At 41.1% G+C, this 23,869-nt stretch overlaps 1 protein-coding gene across 1 annotated transcript in view; it reads right to left on the bottom strand.

The window, feature by feature from the left end:
- Window positions 1–231: 231 nt before the first annotated feature.
- MMS22L (MMS22 like, DNA repair protein) overlaps window positions 232–23,869 on the bottom strand; it is a 74,932-nt gene continuing 51,294 nt past the window's right edge. Inside the window, exons 16-25 of the mRNA XM_083731057.1 lie at window positions 22,388–22,538; window positions 19,021–19,163; window positions 18,274–18,416; window positions 17,957–18,116; window positions 14,459–14,628; window positions 8,451–8,662; window positions 7,357–7,523; window positions 6,484–6,580; window positions 4,539–4,706; window positions 232–2,589 (exon numbers count right to left, since the gene is read on the bottom strand). Coding sequence (XP_083587183.1) covers window positions 2,508–2,589; window positions 4,539–4,706; window positions 6,484–6,580; window positions 7,357–7,523; window positions 8,451–8,662; window positions 14,459–14,628; window positions 17,957–18,116; window positions 18,274–18,416; window positions 19,021–19,163; window positions 22,388–22,538 — 1,493 coding nt within the window. The 3' untranslated portion in view covers window positions 232–2,507. The remainder of the gene's footprint in view (window positions 2,590–4,538; window positions 4,707–6,483; window positions 6,581–7,356; window positions 7,524–8,450; window positions 8,663–14,458; window positions 14,629–17,956; window positions 18,117–18,273; window positions 18,417–19,020; window positions 19,164–22,387; window positions 22,539–23,869) is intronic.

Genomic DNA, 23,869 nt, shown 5'->3' on the forward strand with positions numbered 1-23,869 from the left:
AAGCATACATGCAGGGGCTTCCTTCATTCTTCTATGAAGAATTCCCTACTGCAATGTGGAACATTCCCCTTTATACAGATGAGAATAATAAACTAATAGGTGCACAGTGGATCTTCTGGAACGCAGTCTACTGATGGGTTCCTTTCATCAGTTTGATGTGATCACAGCAACAGCTGTCACACCTTCTCAAAGCTAGACATAATTTAAAACAGAAACAGGTTAAGAAGCAAGTCACAATAAAAGGATTTTTAGTTTGCAATCAAATCAGTTAGAATACTGTAGGGTAGTCACACTGACATCAGTCTTTCTAGACATGCAATTATAAATCAGGGTAACATACTTCTGACCCATACTTGCTTTGAAGTGGGTTCCATGATCAGGATTTGTGGTCCTGAATTTTATAAATGAGTTTACCATAAAAACAAAACAACTTTATAACAAAGCAATGTTAAAATAAGTATAAACAACTTTTGGCATCCACACACAAATATATACAACACAGAAACAGATCAATGCAGCTCAGTTTCCATCATTTTCTGTGGGCTGTAGAATCATTTTTTCAGTTTCCTACTTTCTGGAAGTTTTCTAGTTACCGGTAATCAGCTAGAAGACCTTACAAACCTCACTTGCAATATTATTAATCAAATCTATTGCATAAAGCCACAGATAAATGATCATTTGTCAGTGGTCATTTGATAGTTTGTTAATAAATCTTTCAACTGACTGCTTAACTGGAAACATTAACAAGTAATTTTTTATGCACTGAGAGCAATGTTACTTTTACATAAACCTTTAGAAAAGAAAAGAAAAAGAAATCCCAGTTAAGTATTAATTATTCTGGAAATAATAAAAAACACTCTGTTCCGTTAGACAGTTTGTTACAATATATACTTCTATTATTTCAGAAGACAGAGGCTTCATTTTGAAGAAGTCTATGCTAAAGATGTTATCTGAGACTCAGATTTTGAAGGCATCTCACTTGAAGGGGCTTAATTCTACCACCCCCCTTAGAAATGGAGGCCTTTTGAGATGAATAAAACTCCCAGGTGTAGGAGCTTACAAGAAGCTACAATGCAGGTTCAAAAAGTCACTTTCATAATGAAAAGAACCTCCATGCTCTGCAATATTAAGTAGCCTAAGAGAGGCTTTTAGTTACTGTATTATCTGAAGTAATGATAGTTGATTTAGGAAAGAGATAATCTGCTGCCTTTACATAAGAATACGGTAACAATACAGAAAGGCTCTGAACAAGATTATGGAGAAGTTTCCATGGCAGTAATTGATAGACACACACACACAAAAAAACCAGTCTTTCATCATTAACTCTGAAAAGTTAGTTTGGTTCCCTGACTTTGCCGCCAAGTCCATACAACTCACTACTGCAATTCAAATGACTTGTAAGTTGCTAAGATTGTGTAATTTAATGGAAGCGTGAATTCCATACATCAAATAAATTTGGAAATTACAGGGAGAATTATGATAGAGCTCAGAACTGTAGGGATAAAATACCATAAACATTCTGAAATATCTAACAAATCCAATTTACTACATACAAAATGTAATCATACGTGATGCAAAAAAAAAAAAAAAGTAAGCAGAGATTTGAATTAAGATGTTTTTGCACCTGCATTCCTTCCTCCCTGTCTTAGAATCTGGTTGAAACTTTTTTTTCCTTGCTAGGGATTCTTATACTGGTAATAGAAAATTGGGGTGGTGGGGAGAAAAGGAATTGATGAAATTTGTATAGTGACCTGGGTAGCAATTCTTATAACTGCACCAGCTCTTGTTATTCAAGTACGGGAGCGCGGCTCGCTCCACCGTACGAGGATCAAAACCGTACAAGGACAACAGAGAAGGGGGTTAAGAGGTCGAATTCTGCAGTGCGCATCTACACATTTTTAATACAGGGACAATGCTAGGACAGCTGTCACTGTTCCACGCAACACGGACACCAGCTCTTCTGTTAACATAAGGGGGCTGAAGCATCCTGACCTAACCCTGGCCTTGCTTAGATTGAACCCCCTCGCAGCCGCCAAGCTCATATGAAGTGTTTGTGAGCAAAACATCACTCAAGGTGTCAGAATGAAAGGCCTGACAGCCACAGCGTATTGATTCATTAGAGCAGAAAAAACTTTACTGTTAGAGATTACCTTTGCTGCTGCCCTTTGACTATTTTTTGCTTTAAAGGGGGGAACCTTCAACAATACCTTAAGTCATCAACTTTCCTTTACTTGTTGTCATTTCCTTCTGATAGTCCCTGCTACTAGGATTCAATGGTTTTGCAGTTGCCGTATGGAAGAGAAAAACATTGGTGCTACTTCCTCACCCCACCCCACCCCACCCACGTTGCGTGCACTATTAAAACGTTACAGCCGAAGGCTACCGAGGGACAAAGTACACATTTTAAAGCTAAGACAGCGTCCACCTGTAGACAGGGAATTGGCAGTCTCCACAAAGGACCAGCATTCCTTGCAATGACTGTGCGGAAAGTAACAATCGGCGTGCTGCTAATGCGTTTCATTTCCCAGCTTCAGTATCTCCATTTGTCCAGCTTCTCTGAGTAGAGATAAGAGTCTTTTATAGGCTTCTCTGTTAAGGAGTAAAAAAAAGAAGTATATAACACTTTAATTAAAACCAGTGTCACGGAGTTTGAGAAATCAGTCATGTCACTCGTAGGTTACTTCAGGGGAATTTGAGGGAATCAATCTGAGAACTGTTCTGAAGCCTTGGAAAATGAAAGAACGCTGAGTACCTGTATAAGCAGCTGTAAAGGTCCAGTTGTGACCAACTCTGGGGTTGCGGCGCTCATCTCGCTTTATTGGCTGAGGGAGCCAGCATACAGTTTCCGGGTCATGTGGCCAGTATGACTAAGCCGCTTCTGGCGAACCAGAGCAGCGCACGGAAACACTGTTTACCTTCCCGCCAATGCGGTCCCTATTTATCTACTTGCACTCTGATGTGCTTTCGAACTGCTAGGTTGGCAGGAGCAGGGACCGAGCAACGGGAGCTCACCCTGTCGCGGGGATTCGAACCACCGACCTTCTGATCTGCAAGTCCTAGGCTCTGTGGTTTAACCCACAGCACCACCTGCATATAAGCAGGTGCAGAATGTCTAATGAAAACCAAGACCATGCCAAAGAGCCAGTAAGGGTTGTTCTGAAAACAGAGATGTGGGATAGCTCAGTCAGTAGAGCATAAGACTCTTCATTTCAGGGTCATGGGTTCGAGCCCCATGTTGGGCAAAAATATTCATGCACTGCAGGGGGTGGACTAGATGACCCCTGGTCAACTCTGTGATTCTAACCTTTTCAGCATGAGGGCCTCATTCCATTCTGGGTGGAGGAACAAATGTGAACTTTCTACACAAACTCACCCCCCCCCCCTCTGTTCTCCTTCCAAGGAAACAAGAAGAACTGCCAGAGCTCAAGGGCACATTTCCGCCAGGACAAAAACACCCAAGGAGGATGTGAAAGGAGGCCAGATAAAGAGGGCTGCATTTGGCCTCTAGGCGTGAGGCTTCTCACCCCTAACCATAGTTAGACTCAATCTAACTTTGATTTAATATGGTGCACCTAACCATCTGCATCACTTGTATCCATCCATCTGGTGAAATGGAGACCAGGTGGATATTGTGATACAGATGCGAGTCTGCTCCAAGAGCCGGCTTTCCTGACCAAATAACCCTGTATTTAAAAATTATGTAATTTAGATAACCAGCAATTATTTAAGCAGAAGCTGTGACTTGCGTGCCTATGTTACATCAGTAACAATTCCCTTGACTTTAAGAAGTGGACTCAGACAAGACATAATGAGTGGAAGTCCTTAATTGTTCTGTGAACTGCCCTGAGACCTCCGGGTATAGGGTGGTATATAAATTCAATAAATATTATTATTATTAATAATAATATAAATAGTTGCAGGACTAAACTGGCTTCTGTTTCCACTTCCATAGCCTACAGAAAGCATCAGCATAGTTTGAAAACCACTGAAATGCAAGAAATGCAGAAGCTGTGGGGAGAGGCAAGCTTTGTATAAATCAGCTTCCGTCTGATAAAAGATATTTTCCAGGAGCAGCAAAAATAATATGACTTTTATTTCCTTCTAATTCTGAGAGCCTGCTTTTCAAGCACATACCAAAGACCCTTAGTGTCATACTAGCCTACTACTTATAAATGGGGGGGGGGACCCACTATATGGTGTTTGCATGGAAAGCGACAGATAATTAAATAAGCAATTTATATACTTCTTATATTTAAACAAAACTCTAACAGAAAATAAGACAGGGTTCCCACAGCCAAAAAAGCAGAGTCCTTTGCGAAGCGATCAGGCTCTGATAACAGCTTACTGGCGTATTTCAATGTAAAGCATTTAACAAAACGCAAAAAGGTGTTTCATTTCATAAATCTCATCCATATTTGCTAAGTATCGAGGAAGAATTTAACTCTGGAGAAACCTACACTGTAAGTTTAAGTAGGCCTTTTGTGGAGAGAGTGAACTTCTGTTCATCACCCAAAAGCAACCGTAATCCCCAAACATACCTTTGCACAGCGTTTCTGCCAAGACCTTGTCTGTACTCTGAATTCCTCAGGGCCTCTGTCATAGCAGGAATCAGGCTGATAACTAGAGACTGGTCCAAGACTGCCACTGCTTCCAAGATGCTGTAAACTTGATTATCATACACAGTAGTGTAATCTTGGATAAACTGCCTGAAGGAAGAAACAAGGGCATTTAGTGCAAGGTACAAAAAAAAAAAAAATTCTCAGAAAACAAACTCTACTGAATGTGTGCTTCTATTTGAAAACGAGTCCAGGGAGCTCATAGGATCAGATCTAGAAGCAGCAAGAAAGGGAGTATGGTAATATAATATATACACATTTTTAATATAAAAAATGTAAAAGCTAACCACAAATCCAGCAAGTATACAACACTTATTTTTATAATACGGTACGTGCTGGAGAAAGTACTCAATTCAAAACATTATGGCAAACCATAGTTTGCACAAATGACAATTTAAAACTGTGATGTAAAGCCCTTTATCCATTTCTGATACCACAAGTGATTTAAAATTCCACCCTGCGCCCCTGGGTGTCATAAGGGTAAGTTGACAAAATCATGTAGAGTCAATGTTAATCTTAAGAAATTTGAATTTCAGAGGGATGCTGAGCTTTCCTTTCTGTCTAGCTATCACTTGCTGAAGAAGTGTGCCAAATTTAAATGAAATTCTCTGGCCAAAATATGTACCCTTTCCTTCTTTCAATAGTTCATCATTTTGATTCAAGCTTTTAATCTGACAAGAAACCTATGTTGGTGACCCCCTTGTCCCCACTTCTAAGTGGACTCTAGTGCCAAAAGAAATGTAACTATTCACTTGACTGCAAGTATTGCTAGCATTAGCTAATACTGAATTCACATTTTGGGGTCAGGGATCCCCCCCCCAAACTTTCTAACACAAATGCTTTTGTGTTTTGAATGTTTTAAAATACAGTGGCACCTCAGGTTAAGAACTTAATTCATTCTGGAGGTCTGTTATTAAACTGAAAATGTTCTTAACCTGAGGTACCACTTTATCTAATGGGGCCTCCTGCTACCACCGCCATGCGATTTCTGTTCTCATCCTGAAGCAAAGTTCTTAACCCGAGGTACTATTTCTGGGTTAGCGGAGTCTGTAACCTGAAGCGTCTGTAACCCGAGGTACCACTGGACCTGCTTTTAAGTGTGTTTTTTAAAAAAAAGATTGAGAATGTCAATGTTTTGTTTTGTATTTTTGTAAACCACTTAGAGGTTTCCTAACAATGAATGAATGAATGAATGAATGAGGGAGCCTCAGACAAATTCTCACATTCATGATTTATTCAAGCCTCTAGGTTGTGCCAGCTTAACAGTGGTGTGAGATGGTGAATGCAAAGGGACCCCAGGCACAGATCTATGTCAGGCTCCCAACTGCAGACATTTGCCCTCTAAGGCATAAAGGGAGATGGAGGCGGGCACAGCAAAGCCACAGAGCAGAGAGGTAGCCAGTGCATCCCTGCTGTTCCTCACTCAATTCTAATCACATGGGGAAATTCAGCATCTGAACAGGGCTCAAACAGTACTTGCTGATGATGATGTGATAATTTCACAAGAGGAAAGTCACCCACACGCCTTGGAGGTGGGAGGCAGTTCCCTGCCAGGGATGATATGCAATTCTGTCCGAGGATTATCCTAACATGCGCCCCTGTGTTTTTAAGCCTGCAATGCCTTCTTTGTACAATGGCATTAAAATCCACTGAGGGTGGGGAAAGGGAATGAACGTGGCTTCATTCTAAATAGTTTCCCCTTTCTTGTTTTGGCCGATCCACATGACAACCCGCTTTGCCAAGAATGGGAGTACTATAAACAATCAACTTCAAATTATGTTAGGGATAATTAGTTGCTTAAAAGAACATGTTTTCTGTCAAATGCCTTGCAATCGTTTCAGTGCCAATTGGCCAGTTTTCTACTTACCTAAACACAGAAATCAGCTGGGTGGCAAGCTCTCCTCCTGACCCCGCTTGGCAGCCTTCTACAACACACTGTAGAATCTCTGTAGACAGTTTTTTAACTGCAGGAAACAAATCACATGGAGCTTTCTAATAGACAATAGAGGAAAACAGCTCTGGGAGACAATATAGGCTTGCTTCTCTCTGTGTGTCACTCTCTCTCTCTCTCCCTACACACACACCATTTTGAGTGGCACAAGCTTAAGCTGATGCAAAAGCCTCATTCGGTTACTACAAGATTACAACTGGCAGTAGCAGATTTTCTACAAACCTAACACACTTTACTTGGGAGTAAATGTTTGCTGAACTCAGTGGGCCTGACTTCTGGCCTTTGTAAGGTGTGTGTTCATGGCAGACCAGCACCCGGCTCATTTTAAGCTGGCAACCCAAGAAGGCACCCCAGACTACTCAAATGCCTGATAGGTTTGTGTGAATGTCAGCATGCCTGTAGATAGTGAGCCGCTCAAGGCACAGACCTGTTTCTTTGCTTAGGCTCTGCAGGAGGGGTAGGCAGATTCCAACCTTGTGGGAGCTATCTTGTTGTGTGCTAGAAACCCCAAATGGAAAGAAATGCAGTTCAAATATAGAATTCTAAGGCAAGAACAAAACTTGCATGAAACCCAGTCCTTCAACACACAATAATGCACTCCTGGTTATTCCCCCCCCCCACTCCGGTCTTAATTTCTGCAGTGCAGTTTAATAGAAGGGGAGACTGAAGTCCTTGACCATCTTCCTCAAAATATCCAGAGATCTACCAGTAGATCCCTATGTACGTTCTGCCCATCCCTGCTCTAAAGTAATTTTATAAAAACAACAACCAGTAAGTTCCCAAGCTTACCTTGTGGTTCATTAACCAGCACAAGGCATTTCAACACAGAAGGGAGCAGCAGCTGTACGTCACACATTTCAATGCTCTTGGTCCTCCGGAATGCTTCAATAATGAAAGCGAGAACTGAAGCCAGGCGAGGAGGAGGGGCATGACCTTTGAATGACAGGTAACTTTCACTGGAAGGAAATCAGAAAGGGCCCAAAAGTGAATTAGCTGTGCTTATCTCATGTTCTTTTGGATAAATAACAATATGGCAATTTATTCACATTTCCTATTATTCAAACAAATCCACATGCCTCTATTTCACCTTCCACTCAAATACTTTTATAACTAAGTGTTTTTTGATGAGGTCACCTCACTCTGCAGATCCTATCCTATCAGGAGGTCAATTCACTTCCCATTGCATATCAGATAGGAGCCTTCCAAAGCTGTTGATCTTTCAACAAGCCTTCTAAAAATCTTCATCCCAACTGGTACCTATCTTGGAGTTGATTTTATGTACCGTAAGTACTGTTGCGATAAACTGTTGTTAATATTTATAAGTGTTTTTTAAATTCTCTGTGCATATATGTGCATGTATACACGCACATACACACAAACATTTATATCCCACCGAGTAATATATAACCAAGGAACTCAAGGTGGCATATGTGGAACTCTCTACTTTTATCGTGACAACAGCCGTGTCAGGTAGGCGGGCTGAGAGGCAGGTGAAGCTCAAGGTCACTTAGTGAGCTTCATGACTGAATTTGAAGCCTAGTTTCCCAGGCCAGCACTCTAACCACTACAACACACTGCCGCTCGATAGATAGAACTGTTTATATATAAGTAACTGTTTTATATAAGTTATATCTGTAAATCACTCCTGGATGCCTCATGAGAAGTGAGTCATAAATAAACAATCATTTCTGTGCGGTTTTTCTTTTAATAAAAAATAATAATAACATGAGTACTTTTCTAGTGTTTAACAAAATTGGCATGTCCCTGAGTGGTTTCCTAACTTTCACAACTTATTCTATAAGAACACAAGCTTCCCCCGAAACTCTTTACCTGGAGAGAATAGTAATGTCAAATACATCATATCCCCTTTTCCTGGGCATTACCTGATGACTTGCATGGTGGTCTTACGGAGTTGTAAGACTCCTGGGATGGTGGTGCTGCACATGGCCAGCAAAATAGGGTGTTGCTGTCCAGCTCGAGGAGCGGAAGGTGAGGCAGAGAGGAAGCGCCCAAAATACTGCTGAATTGCATTTCCTAGCAACTGATTCAAATAGGCCCCTTGAGTCTGAGACTGGCAGCATATAAAGGACAAGCCCTACGAAATAGGGGAGGGGAAGAGACACAACATGAGGAATTCACCATTATCCATCTTGTACCTAAAACAATTCCCATTGCCTAAAAGTCTGAATGACTGAGCAAAACTGAATGTTGCTGGCTACATAATGGGAGAGCCTGGCTTATATTACCTGAAAACACTGCAGGGACTGTCATCAATTTCTAGAGGTTTTAGAGTTTTAAAAAAGACGGAATAGGAATTTTTGGGTGTGTTTTTTTATAAAAGCTTGTGAAACTAAAGGTAGAAACACTGGAGACGTTCTTTCAAATGATCCTAAAAATCCTATCAAATGCATAGGAGCATAATGAAGGTTTGAAGTAACCTGTGGGATTTGATGTTTTTGTAATGTTTGAAAGGGAATGCACACCTGCAACTACAAGAAAGACACAAGAATCAGAAACACCCCCAAAAAATAACCTACACAAAAACACAAATACTTCAAGTACACAGAAACACCCCAAAAAAATAACCTACACAAAAACACAAATACTACACAAATACTTCAAGTGAGATGAAAGGCATGCTTTTGGGGGGGGGGGGAGAGAGAGAAGGATGTTCCATGGGGATGATGACTTGCCATGGGGCAAAAATTCTCTTGGGTATCATTGTGGCTCTAGAAGTGTCATTTTTCAAAAAATATTCTTATACTGTATTGCTTACAGATATTATTTTTATAATATTTATCTTTCACTTTTAATGTTTACTTTTCAATATACTCAAAAACTATTTGATTTCAGGAACTGTAGCTTAGACTTAAAAAAACCTGGAGTGGTATTTTGCACGTAGAATTGAGCTTTATTGTATCTCACCCATACAGCTCATCTGTTTCATACCTGGGTTATTATTTTTGGACATTTTTCTTATTTTACATGAATCTTTGGTGGGTTTTTATCCCAGCTAAGAGTTAAGATGGGTTTCTGTCCATGACTTTTTGTATGCTCTGTGTATTCTCCGTCACTCCCCCCCCCCCCCAGTCCTCAATCTGTATAAGCAGATTTCTTTGAGAGTGCTTCCAGAGACTGACAGGAACGGAGGTAAATCACGAGTCTCCTGTCATAAGGGTTATTATCGAAGAATTCACAAAGACTCTTACTTGGAATTCACACTAGCAAAATGGTCAAGCATCAGTAACAATAGAAAAATATATCATGGTAGGTTCATGGGAATAGAAAAATGGGTGAAATGTTTTCTTTAATTCAGTGGAGAATCAGTAATCCGTGCCAATATTGTTTGCATGTTTGCACTGTTCCACCAAATATGAAAACACAAAACTGAGTTTTGCTACAGAATGCAGTTAGCACGATGGGGTTGGTGTACCATAAACATGCCATCAGCATTAGCAGCCATTGTTCATTCTACTTGGAATGCTGAGGCTGCCAGTAATAGGTTTGAAAATCTTCAGCCCAGAGGATAATTCTTAATTTTTTTGTCAATCACCTGTCTGATGAGTTAATATGTGTGTGCTTAGGGTAAGAAAATCTGCCCAAGTATTTTATCTTGGAATTAATACTTCAAGTGTAGATATGCACTGAAGGAATAACTAACCAGGATTTGTTAGCTAGTAGCTACAACAGGCAGGCTTGAGTAAGCCTGCAGTGAATGACAATAGTATCCAGGCAATCATACTACTGATGTGCAACAAATGTACCTAAATTGATACATGTGGACAAGGCAGGCTAGTTAATGTCTACGGGCTTACTTGCAAGACCATATTTTGGCACAGGATTGTAGCCCTGGCATGGGCAATGCTCATTTCCATTACGGCACAATCAAATGATAAACCCAAGGTATGAAGGCAGGGGAATTTAGAATCCCTTGTCCTTTGAGTTACCTCCAATATTATTTTTCCGGGAAGCCATCAAAAGGACTCCTATGAGCCACAATCTGGGAATCACAAGGCCTTTAAAGAACCCCAAGACTTGTATGAAAACTTCTAAGGTGGTAAGACATTGTCTCTTAAATCAAAACTCCCGCAGGGCTCCCCACGCTGTGGATGTCTGCCCGGCGTGCGGGGCGCTCTGCTTCAGGGCATCTCACACGCGGGAGTTCCCGCAGGGCTCCCCACGCTGCAGATAGCTTCCTGAAGCCTGGAGAGCGAGAGGGGTCGGTGCGCAAAGACCCCTCTCGCTCTCCAAGCTTCAGCGAAAGCCTGTATTCGCCCCATAGGACGCACACAGATTTCCCCTTCATTTTTGGAGGGGAAAAAGTGCGTCCTATAGGGCGAAAAATACGGTAAAACATTTTATTTGCAGCTGTATAGTTGAGTCCCAGCTCCTCTCCACAATGAAAACTTTATATAGCAGCACCAATATCAGGAATATATATATATATATATGTTTGCCCAATGTGGCAAAAAACTTCATATATACACACACACACACACACACACACACACATATATATATATATATATATATGCAGGTTTTGGTGTCCTCGGGTGTCTTCCCGTGTAAAAGTTGGGGTGTCTAGGCGACGTTTCGACGAGGTCTCACTCGTCATCTTCAGGCTGGTGCTTTCGGCTTCTTGTTACTGGAACAGAGCGGGATCTCAATGTTTGAGTTCCTATAAATACTGTAGAGGGGGTGTGGTGTCTAGCCTCCAATGTTCTGGGCAGAGAGGAAGTTCCCAGGCTAGTGTGCCTTTTCTTCTTTTGTTCCTTAATTACTTGAGAGATACCTTGAGTGATTTCTTGAGTGATATCCTGAGTACCACTTAGGTGGGTCATTAGGTGTGGATTAGTTGCTAAAGTCTTTGTGTCTTGACCTCTTGAACTTTGTGAAGAGTTTTCCTGAGAAGATGGCTGTATTGCACTTAGTTGTGCTTTGGCTTGGCTTCGTGTATAGGGGCGAGCTGTGGTTTTGTGGCTTGTGTCAGCCAGATCTGTGTAGGGATTGCAGGGGGGTGCAGCATCCGGAGGTGCCACCATGGATTGGCTACTGGATGGTGTCAGTAATTCATCTGTGGAGAGGGTCTGGGTTTGGGTCTGGTGTGGTTGATTGGTGTTGGCGTTCTGTGTGCCTCTGGATCTGGTGTCAGTTTTTGTGGGGAGGGCTAATTTCCAGATGTCTGGCAAGCGGGATGTGTCGTCACGCTTGTTCATGTTGTGAGGGTGTTTCTCTATCTCGATGGCTTCCATGATTATTCTCTTGTGGTGATGTTCCGTGTTAAAGAGCAATTTGGAATCTGCAAAATTAATTTCGTGTCCTGTTTCTTTCATGTGTTGGAAAAGAGAGGAAGTTTTTTCTTCTTTTTTGACGGCATTCTTGTGTTCTGCGATACGTGCATTTATTCGTCTGTTTGTTTGTCCAATGTACGTGGCTGGGCAGACTTTGCAGGGTATTTCATAGATCCCTTGGTTTTCCAACTGGATTTTATCCTTGGGGTTTCTGAGGATATTGGCTATTTTTTGGTTGGTGCAAAAGGCTGTTTTGATATTGTGTTTATGGAGGATTTTGCTAATTTTATCTGTAGTGCCCTTGATATAAGGAAGGAGGGCCATGCCATTGTTTTCTTCTGTGTCTTGGTTTTTGGGGGGTGTTTCCTTTTGGATTAGCTTCGTAATCCTGTTTTGCTGGTATCCATTGGCAATTAACACATTTGAGAGATTCTGTAACTCAGTTGTCAAGTGGTCTTTGTCAGCCAGGCGTTTGGTTCTATGAAATACCCTGCAAAGTCTGCCCAGCCACGTACATTGGACAAACAAACAGACGAATAAATGCACGTATCGCAGAACACAAGAATGCCGTCAAAAAAGAAGAAAAAACTTCCTCTCTTTTCCAACACATGAAAGAAACAGGACACGAAATTAATTTTGCAGATTCCAAATTGCTCTTTAACACGGAACATCACCACAAGAGAATAATCATGGAAGCCATCGAGATAGAGAAACACCCTCACAACATGAACAAGCGTGACGACACATCCCGCTTGCCAGACATCTGGAAATTAGCCCTCCCCACAAAAACTGACACCAGATCCAGAGGCACACAGAACGCCAACACCAATCAACCACACCAGACCCAAACCCAGACCCTCTCCACAGATGAATTACTGACACCATCCAGTAGCCAATCCATGGTGGCACCTCCGGATGCTGCACCCCCCTGCAATCCCTACACAGATCTGGCTGACACAAGCCACAAAACCACAGCTCGCCCCTATACACGAAGCCAAGCCAAAGCACAACTAAGTGCAATACAGCCATCTTCTCAGGAAAACTCTTCACAAAGTTCAAGAGGTCAAGACACAAAGACTTTAGCAACTAATCCACACCTAATGACCCACCTAAGTGGTACTCAGGATATCACTCAAGAAATCACTCAAGGTATCTCTCAAGTAATTAAGGAACAAAAGAAGAAAAGGCACACTAGCCTGGGAACTTCCTCTCTGCCCAGAACATTGGAGGCTAGACACCACACCCCCTCTACAGTATTTATAGGAACTCAAACATTGAGATCCCGCTCTGTTCCAGTAACAAGAAGCCGAAAGCACCAGCCTGAAGATGACGAGTGAGACCTCGTCGAAACGTCGCCTAGACACCCCAACTTTTACACGGGAAGACACCCGAGGACACCAAAACCTGCATTCCTGTACCCGTGAAAATCTACGAAAGCATATATGTATATATATATATATGTATGTATATATATATATGTGTATATATATATATATGAAGTTTTTTGCCACATTGCCTGTGACTGTAAGAACAGGATGTTGGACTAGATGGGCCTTTATCTGATTTACAAGACCGTTGTTATGTACCTTAAAAACTGGAAAAAAATTAATTCGAGCCAAGGGGTTTATTTACAAGATAGCACTCAGATGTTTTTCTTTAAAAACCTATAAACAAAAGTTCAAAGATTATACAGTAGACTATCTAGTTGATGAAAACTTTTAGACTGAGGATTTTAACAATGGTTTCTTTTTCCTTGTTTAAATTCTGTGCTTTCTTTTATGTAACTGTTTTAATCATTTTATTTTTCTATAATGGGTATACAGTAAAAAAAATAAATCTAACTACAACAGTTTCTCTCATTGTGTGGAGAAATCTTTTGATCTCAATAATTTTCTTAAGTAAAGTTCCAAAACCATTTAAATAGCAGTCAGTCCTACTATATCAGTGAATGACTATTAAGGTACTAAGTTTTTTCAGGACTGTTGTCTTAGCTTGTAAAACGTTTCAGGGAAGGATATGTATCTCTGCTAGATGTTTGAACAACCACCAACATCCATGAAGCTGTGTCCCATTAGCAGGACTTTTAAGATTAACTGTTCAACAATATGTAAAAGGTAAAAAAAGGTAAAGGACCCCTAGACGGTTAAGTCCAGTCAAAGGTGACTATGGGGTTGTGGCACTCATCTCGCTTCAGGCCGAGGAAACCGGCATTTGTCCACAGACAGCTTTCCGGGTCATGTGGCCAGCAGGACTAAACCACTTCTGGTGCAACGGAACACCATGACGGAAACCAGAGCGCATGGAAATGCCTTTTAGCTTCCTGCCTGTTTATCTGCTTGCACTGGTGTGCTTTAGAACTGCTAGGTTGGCAGAAGCTGGGACAGAGGAACGGGCGCTCACCCTGTTGCTCGGATTCGAACTGCTGACCTTCCGATTGACAAGGCCAAGAGGCTCAGTGGTTTAGACCACAGCGCCACCTGCACGGTGTATGTAAAAACAACAACAAGCCTCTGTTGCCAGCCATTAGTTTTCCATATCTATCTATCTATCTATCTATCTATCTATCTATCTATCTATCTATCTAACACAGACATACACACCTGAAGAAACAGAGGAAGATTCTCCCGAATGGCAGACAACATTGCTGCAGGCAGCTCTTTGTCTTGCTGGAGCACAGCATGTGGCAAGAGCAAGCAATCTATTATGCGGAACAAGAGCTGTTGTGCTTTGGAAGTAGCCAGTATGGGTGCCCAAGACTTCACAAGGCATCCTATTGAATAAAAACCCGAAAGACAAAACTGGTAAAAAGAAGACGGAAGGCATAAACAGGCTTTCTGCTAGGTTGCATTTCCCTTGGTTGTAACTATAGCAACCAAGTGTCACATTTTCACATAACCCACTTTAGTCAACCTGGAAATAGTGAATGTCCATTCATAGCAAAATGAGTCATAAACTTTGGGCTAATAATGGGTGTCTTTTTTTAAAAAAAAGCAACCCTGTGATTGGCTCTCACAACTTAAAAGTGGCACTGTGTTTCCCCTCTCGTGCCTCCATTCATCAAAAGACGTATCAATAAAAATTAAGTGGCATACGGTGCCAGTACCTTCCCCAGGACTGCTGCCTTGATTCAAATCAGAGTTCAGCTGCTTTGAAAATCTTTATTGTTGTCTTTCAAGCCGCTAGGCTGAGTTGCAGTATTATTCTATATCTGTTTCTTTAAGTTTCAAAGGACTGTCTACATATTATGTGGATTACTAGTGCTACACCCTTTTCCACCTACAACTATGTGTACACATGCTGGAAAACAGGGCTCCGACACACGCATAACATAAACAAGGAAAAGATTGAGACATTTGCTGTACTGCAATTGTTAATATGCAAGCAACACAGCACTTAGAACCACAGAATTCTACAGCCAACCCTTTGTAGTTAATCTACATGAGAAAGAATGCTAGCTTATGGCACTTTCCTCCTGCATAGAAACTACCTGTACTTATGTATATATGCTATATCAAGGCTGGGGAAGCTGACCTTCCAAAGATCGCTATAATACAACTCTCATCACCCCTGACCATTGTTTAATGTCAGATGTAGTTGGTGGGCTTTGGAGCCCAACAACACCTGGAGGGCCACAGCTAAACCACCTTATATAAAACATTTGTCTATAGCAGGGATGGGGAACCTTTGTTCTTCGACTCCAATCCAACTGCAATCAATCTGACTTAAGTTAGTTGCCATGAAGTTCCATTTCATGGTTTTCAGCTGGACTTTGTTACAGCTTCACCTTTGCTGGATTGTTATCAAAGGTTCTAACTGGGAGTATCATACAGAAATAAATTAGAATGCCTGCTTAGTTTTGCATATATTGTTTTCAAGCTATGCACTGTAATCAATGAAATAGGAACTACTTTTTAAAAGAAAAAAACACAGGGAGGATGTATGTAACTGAAACCAATACAGATAATGGAAGAGAATGAAAACAAGCTTTTACAGACATTATTAATATGCAAAAGTCAACCTGTCATCCCTGAAAATAAAGGCAACTACACTAATTCTGTGGAGTGGAACATAACACAGAAAGAGAGCAGACACTTAACAACAGCTCCAGCGGTGCTAATCTATTTTTTTCCTAACTATTCCGTAGGAACATCTGAAATAAAACTGCTCTCTTTGACCCAGACTACTATGTCCAATGGTCCTTAACACTGTAATTTACTCTAAGCCATTTCAAAGCTGAAAGACACAATTGTCTGGCAGCATATGCATAAATATCTGAAAGAAAATTCTTCTTGTTTTGGTTATTAATTTTCCTTGGGCGGAATCAATCAAGGCTAAGAAAAACAACAACATTGAAAAATAAGTTTTAAAAACAACAATTTATGCGACTTACCTTGAAGATTCAGGAACAACTATTATTATCATTATTGTTGTTGTTATTAATTATATTTACATAGCAACACTGGAGATCACTATTATATATAAGAGCAGGCTCAATGTCTCTTTAGGCATCAAGCATTCTGTCCATCTACTATTCCTTGATTCAAAACATTTACTCCTCCAGAATCATGTAAGAGCCAAAAACAGTGAGCCTCTAAATAGTTTACTCTTGCCTTTCCTCTGAAGCAACCTCACACAAGTGCACAGCTATATGGGATTTAGTCTATGTGTTTGGGTTGTCCTCTATAATGAGCTCTCAATTTATGTGGGGGTTATGTTCCAGGGATAGCACATAAAGCCAAAGTCATGTATAGTCAAAACACACACGCACTCTGCACCTCCAAATGCTCTCCCAAGGTGAGTGGAATAGGCGGTGGGTTGCTGGTGCTTCCCACCACAGGAGCCAGCCCCCGACTTTTTTATTTTTTCCAGCCAAGCACTTAAAGCTGAATTTGCGCAAGTTGCAAGCTGACTGTACCATCTTTAATCTCAACTAGAATAGCAGAGAAGCAGTTGACTGTGAGAAGCTCAGGTGACCTTAATGAGGGCCCTGCTCACGTGTAGAGCTTTTCCCAGCCTTCCTGACGAACAAGCCATGTAAGCACGTCTCACTGGGCTAGTTCCAGACTTGCCCTTCCACAAACATAGGGGCTCCTTTTCATCCACATAAGGAACCTGGTTCCAGTGGAAGCTTCTGATGGGCTGAGCAGGGAAAGGAGAGCGACATTTTCCGTTTATAACAGTTCATATATTCCACTCATAACCTTGTAAATGTGTTGTTACGTTTCTCGACCACTGTCTGCCCTAGAAAGTACACAGGAATGCTGTCCATGTGTTAGGGTCTTCATTGTGCATGTGTGTATACACATGGAAGCATGACAGTGGACATGTCTGAATGAATGTGAGAAAGAGGAAGAGGAGGGGAAGGCCACCACCTTTGCCATATTTTTCAGTCATTCTGGGGCAAAGCATTAGGGTAAGCAGAAATGGCTTCTAGCGGCAAATTTTTAACCCTCTCTCTCTCTCACACACACTCTCAATTAACTACTACATTTTCACACTAGGGAATCTGCCAGCCACGATCAGTTTCTTGATTAGACAGCACCACCTGAAGCAGTGGTTCTCAAAGGATGTGGCAGGAGAGGATGGCAAGTGTGGCAGCAAGAGTCAAGGACAATCAAAAAAACATTTTAACATTTCAGTGTAGTATAGTTATCAAACCCTGCCCCCCCCCCCCGGGAATGCTTCATGTTCTTATGTAGCTGCATTGTTTTATACTTTCTGGGTGTCCCACGATCATATGATAAAGTAATTGTGGTCTATGTTGTAAATCAAGCACTGCTAGGAGTTGTTTCTTTTCGTTTTCCAACCTATTTCTTATTAATAAAAAAAGATGTGTGGTGTGAGCTAATTTTTATTCTGAAAGTGTGGCCCAGAGAAAAATGTTTGAGAACCACTGACCTAGGGAAAGGAAGACAATGTTTCAAATGTCAGTAGAAACAGTCCACATGACACTTAATGCCCTGGAATGCCTTGTAAGGCAGAACTGTTTTTCTTCTCAATTTTGGTTTCCATATCAAACAATTGGGGTGTGTGTTTTTTTTAAAACAAAATCATCCCTTTGCATAATTTTATATAATAAAGGAATATGTGATATTTACCTATAATCCTGTAGGTGAGATGCAATCCTTCCGCAGGTCCTTTCTTTGTCAAGTAGGGTTTTACATATTTTAATACATCACCAAGGTATTCCAGTGCCTTTGCCACCATGGCTGATTTTTCAGCTAGAGTCTGAAGTCCACTGTAATTTTTACCAACAGCCTGAGACAATGAAAACAGGTGTGCAAAAATAATTAGTACAAGATGATGAGTCTTGGCCAATATTTCACTGAAATAAAACAAATGTTTCTTCAAATGTGGGCCCAAACATTGCATTTTCAGAATCTTCCAAAACTGGGATTTTTAGGAAATACTGTACCTTAACAAATTGAAAAACAGCATCATTAGGGTCTTGTTTGGAGAGTGAATCATCAACATGAGCCTTTGCAAAGATATCTCTAACTTCTGGAAGTTTTAATATCAATCTTGTGAGCTCGGTCAGTTGTTCCATATAAGCCTTATCTATTGGTTATCATGAGAACATGAAAAAATAATTGGCACGGATCGACAGCAAATTCATGCAACACAGCTTCGGATTCAACTCCAAATTTCCCCTCCCACCCTTGAGCCGGGGTGCTAATCAGTACTCGCAACTATGATTACAAAGTTGGACAATCAATTTTCAGTACTCAACAGCAAACAAAACAAGAAAGGCAGTCTCACTCTACTGCAGGGGTAGCCAATGTGCCCTCTAGATGTTATTGGACTACAACTGCCATCATCTCTGACCACTGATCATACTGGCTGGGGCTGATGGGAGCTGAAGTCCAGCATCATCTGCAAGGCACTGCATTGACAACCACTGTATCTGGTGGGTTACAATAAACAACAATTTGCATTATATTCCCATTTGCTAACTTTAGGCCATGCTTTCTACTTGTGTAACTTGAGCACTAATTGCTTTTCCAGAACAATTCTTCAAATATGTGAAGGGCTGTTACATGGAGATCGAGCAAGCTTGTTTTCAAGGGCTAGGACCCGAACTCACAAGAAATGAGATTCTGACTAAACATTGGGAATAACACAGATATTCTTAAACACCTGTATATTAAAGAAGCATACTTACCAGCTGTTCGCTCACCATCTGTCCTGATCAAAGTATCAGGAGGCTGATCGATAAACATTTGCAAAACGCATCGAAACCAAGACTGTACCAACAAGGGTTGGTAGGACATATGACCCATTCTAGTAAGAGCTTCAGACAATTCACTGCAGGAAAGATGAATCAGTAAGAAAAAAATAAGTAGGCAAATAGATAGGAAAGCCACCCTTTGTCCTCTTTTTTTGTACCTTCCCCCCTGTGTTTTCATATGTAACCCTCTGCCATTGCTTGCCATTAGGGGATACTCTGTGAGCACTTTGACACAAAATATCATGCCCTTTCCCTGCAGTAGTACGAGAAAGGAAGCTGCAACAAATTCTAGAATCATAGTATTCTGGAGTTGGAAGGGACCCCAGGGTCATCTAGTCCAATCCCCTGAAATGCAGGAATTTCAACAAAAATATCCATGAGAGATGACCATCCAACCTCTGCTTAAAAACCTCCAAGGAAGGAGAGTCTGCCACATTCCAAGGAGGTCTGCTCCACCGTCAAACAGCTATTACTGTCAGAAAGTTCTTCCCCATGTTTAGTCAGAATGTCCTTTCTTGTAACTGGAAGCCATTGGTTTGGGGTCCTAGCCTCCAGAGCTAAGAAAAACAAGCTTGCTCCATCTTCTACATGGCAGCCCTTTAGATATTTGAAGATGGCTATCATATCTCCTTCAGTCTTCTCTTTTCCAGGCCAAACGTATCCACTTCCCTCAACTACTCCTCATAAGGCTTGGTTTCCAGATCCTTTATCATCTTGGTTGCCCTCCTCTGCATGTGTTCCAGTTTGTCAATATCCTTCTTAAATTGTGGTGCCTAGAACTGGACAAAGTATGTCAGGTCTGACCAAGGCAGAATAGAGCAGGACTATTACTTCCCATCATTGGGACCCTAGGCTTCCGTTGATGTAGCCTAGAATTGTATTAGCATTTCTTCCTGCTGCACCACACAGTTGACTTGTGTTAAGCTTGTGGTCTATCAAGACCCCTAGATTCTGTTCACATGTACTACCAGTACATCTGCAAGCTTTTTTACTACCCTTTGGTGCTGAAGATTTGATTCATTTAAGTAGCTAGTTGTTCCCTTACCACCTCTTTCCCTATCTTGGGGTGCAGGTCCCTCCTTGCATCACTTATTCTGTTTGGCAGTGTTTTCCTTTTGAGTGAAGATAGAGGCAAAGTATGTGTTCAGCAGTTCCATCTTCTTTCCCCCCCAATAGCATTCCTCTGTCTTTTCCACGTGGAGGACTTACTACTTGCTTGATCTTCCTCTTGGTTTGAACAAACCTTTATTATTATTTTTAACCTCTGTTGCAAGCAAGAGCTCGTCCTGAGCTTTGGCTCACCTGACCTTCTCCCTGAAACAGTTGCGAACTTGTGTATACTCTTCCTTCCTGACTAGAAGTGTCTGGCTACATAAGGGTGAGTCCCTTCCCTGTTATCCCACCTGGTCCCTCTCTGGGATCCGACTCTGTGCTCATAGCCGCCTCTCTGGTCAACTCTCAGACTTCCTGGGGACCAGATGAGGCCCATCTCAACTGGGCTCTGCCCATTCCACTGCTGTGTTGACTCTGCTGCCAAAAATTGTGGTGTTTCTTTTGGGGAGGTGGAAGGCAGTTGCTTGGGCTGGACTGTATCAGATCCCTGAAATGTGGGCTAGATATTCCTACTTTAGAGACATAATTGTGTTGGAAAACAAATGTGACCAATATTTCTGATATAACCAAAAGGCCTGAAACTTTGTAAATAATAGGGCAATTTGCACTAGCTGCCTCTGAGTTAGAACAGGGCATATTCTGAATATAAAGGCATGACACATTACTATGAATATATCAAATGGATCTCAAAACCAGGGGAAAAAATCTTGCATGCACATGTACAAAGGAAACTGAGACAGGCCACTGACTCATCTAATTCAGTACAGTTTGCGCTGACTGGTAACGGCTCTCCAGTATTTCAGCCATATTTTCTGTTTTTACCAGGAGGCAAGATATTGAACCAGGAGCTTTGTATTAGCTACCATCCTCTCCCTTTTAAATCATACAAGCTATCATTACAATTTATGTCATTAAGGCTCAAGGTAAAACTCCCATTGATTTTAATGCTCTGGACATCTTCCTACATGTAAGCTCTGTGCCTTCTCCCACATATTTTGTTAAATCACTTATAAAGGCTGAGAAGTGGAAGGGGTCTTGTGGGTTGTTTAGTTTAACCTGCCACCCTGAGGCAATATAGTCTAAATTTAAAGTGTGGCTGATGGATGCTTGTCTAGCTTGTTCTTAGTTTATGCCATTTTGAAAAATGTGCTATGAAATTCCTCGGTGGTGCAGCAAATTCCCACAATTGTGTGCCAAGTGTTACATACAGTTGAATTCATAACATCAGATGAACTACCCAGAATTAGATACCTGCATCTTACAGATGATTCCCCAAATGGTTTGTACAATGGCAGGTGCTATGAGATTCCAGTTGTCAATAAATAACAGTTGTCAGAACAACAAATGGAAGCAACGTGGCTCTGTAGAAATATATATACTTTTATTGTACTTTTGACTAAGAGACTAGGGCCCAAAGAACCTTAGTCCAAAGCCAAAGGGGACTTTCACTTCCTGAAAAGCAGGTCATCTATGTATACTGGCAGATGGAGAATTTCAAAAGTAATTTGTGATATGGCACAGGATGGAGTTGGGTGTAAAAAAAAAAGGTCAAACACTTTATATCAACCCAAGGAAGTCTTTGCCAGCCAATGTTTATGACTATTTCATGTTTATGACTATTTCTTTACAAAATTATTTAGTTGCACTTCCAGCAAACAACTCATAGACATTGTACAGTAAATTCTGAAGGCCACTGAAACATAATAATAATAATAATAATAATAATAATAATAATAATAATAATAATAAATTTTATTTATATCCCGCCCTCCCCAGCCGAAGCCGGGCTCAGGGCGGCTAACAACAATAAAACAGTACAAATGTACAGCACAAACAACACTCTAAAATCATTCATTATAAAATTAATTAAATTCAAGCCACTGGCCACCATTGGGCCATAGCTCCGCGAAGATTGCCAAGGGAGGGAGTCAGGCTGTGCCCTGGCCAAAGGCCTGGCGGAACAGCTCTGTCTTGCAGGCCCTGCGGAAAGATGTCAAGTCCCGCAGGGCCCTAGTCTCTTGTGACAGTGTTCCACCAAGTCGGAGCCACAGTCGAAAAAGCCCTGGCTCTAGTTGAGGCCAGCCTAACTTCTCTGTGGCCTGGGACCTTCAAGATGTAAACGAAGGAATAAAACATATGACTAGAAAGCATCTGCTCTCACTTTGCCAAGTAAGTTTACATCACTCACCTGTTTTGTATTAGGTGGCTTAGATACCTTGAAACCAGCCAAGGGCAAACCATATCATCCCACCCGAACAACTGCATCATTGATAAAACTGGTTGAGGCTGAAGATCTGATGTACATGTGCTGGGCAAATCCAAAGCCATTAAAGTAAAACCTATTTTTAAAATGAAGGAAGGAAAGAAAGTTGGGGAAAATTCAGGGTAAAAGCATGCATTTTGTGTATTTCTGTACCTCTTTTCCATAAAAAGGGCACCCCCTCCCCAAAAAACACACTAGTGAAATGCATCTGGGGACTCTGGAGAGTTCCAGCTGGGGAAAGGAAAAAAGAGAAGAGAGATGGAACTCCTCTTCCCTGCCAGACATTTGTCTGCTCAAAATCTGTTTCCCTCCAGTGCTGTTTTTCCACCTCAGGGGCAATTACATACGAAAGGGGAAAGAATCATAAATAATATTTTTTGTCTTCAAGAATTCTGAAGTTTGGAAACTAGTTTCTCATCTGATAAGGAATTCCTATCACCTTAAAGCTACATTTTGTAAGAAAGTGGAAACTCTTTTGTGAGCAGAATGACCGCTATTGTGAGTTCAAATGCATTCTTTAAAAAACAACAGGCTCAATATGCATACCCTTAGGCTGCATTCCTAACAGCACTTACCTAGGAGTAAGCCCCACTGAATTCAATAGGACTTACTTCTGAGTAGGTATAGTTGTGATTGTGCTGTCAGTACTATAGAAATGCTTTCAATCAGGGCTCCATGAGCATCTACTGGGGTCCCACACATTTTTACAACCTTGCACCACAGAACTTTAATTCTCCCCTCTTCTTCCCCAGTCACTCACTGCCACCTATTACCATATTTTTAAAATGTGTTTGTGTGAGGCAGCAAAAGAGTATGTGTTGGGGTTCAGCAGAGTATCACAATATGTTATAGATATCATGAAAGATGTTCCTCAGCTAAAAAAAAAGGGGGGGGGAGTTGATAACACCGTGCTACTATATCATCTTATATTTACTCATTATATTTTCTTATCATAGTTTGTAGCTCACTTTCCCTTTCATTCTTCTAAACTGTTGAATTACACACATCACTATATCCCTAGTGCTAATTTTCACACAGCGATGTTAATCCAATGGGATGTTTCTTTTTTAAAACAAATATCTAAAGAAAACCAGAATGGACTTTTTGACAGGATACGAGGTTTCTGCCTTAGCATGATTTCCTTAATACATTTGGCAAGTGGCAGAGCATTTCCTTTCTACAACGTTCCTTTCTATTACTATTATATCTTAATTATTGCAAAGCTGCTGAAGTTCAAGGGTCTTTCTTTATTTCCATTATTGACCGGGTCTTTGAGAGCTCATAAAACTCAGTTCTTAATTCATGTTGGGCTAAAATACATTTAAATTCAAATCTGCCTTTTCCAAATATTATTTAAATGGATTCAGTGTGCCATTATAGCTAGGCACAAGCCTTGTCAAATTGAAA

The sequence above is a fragment of the Podarcis gaigeae genome, assembly GCF_964106915.1.
Source record: "Podarcis gaigeae genome assembly, chromosome: 3".
Lineage (NCBI taxonomy): Eukaryota > Metazoa > Chordata > Lepidosauria > Squamata > Lacertidae > Podarcis > Podarcis gaigeae.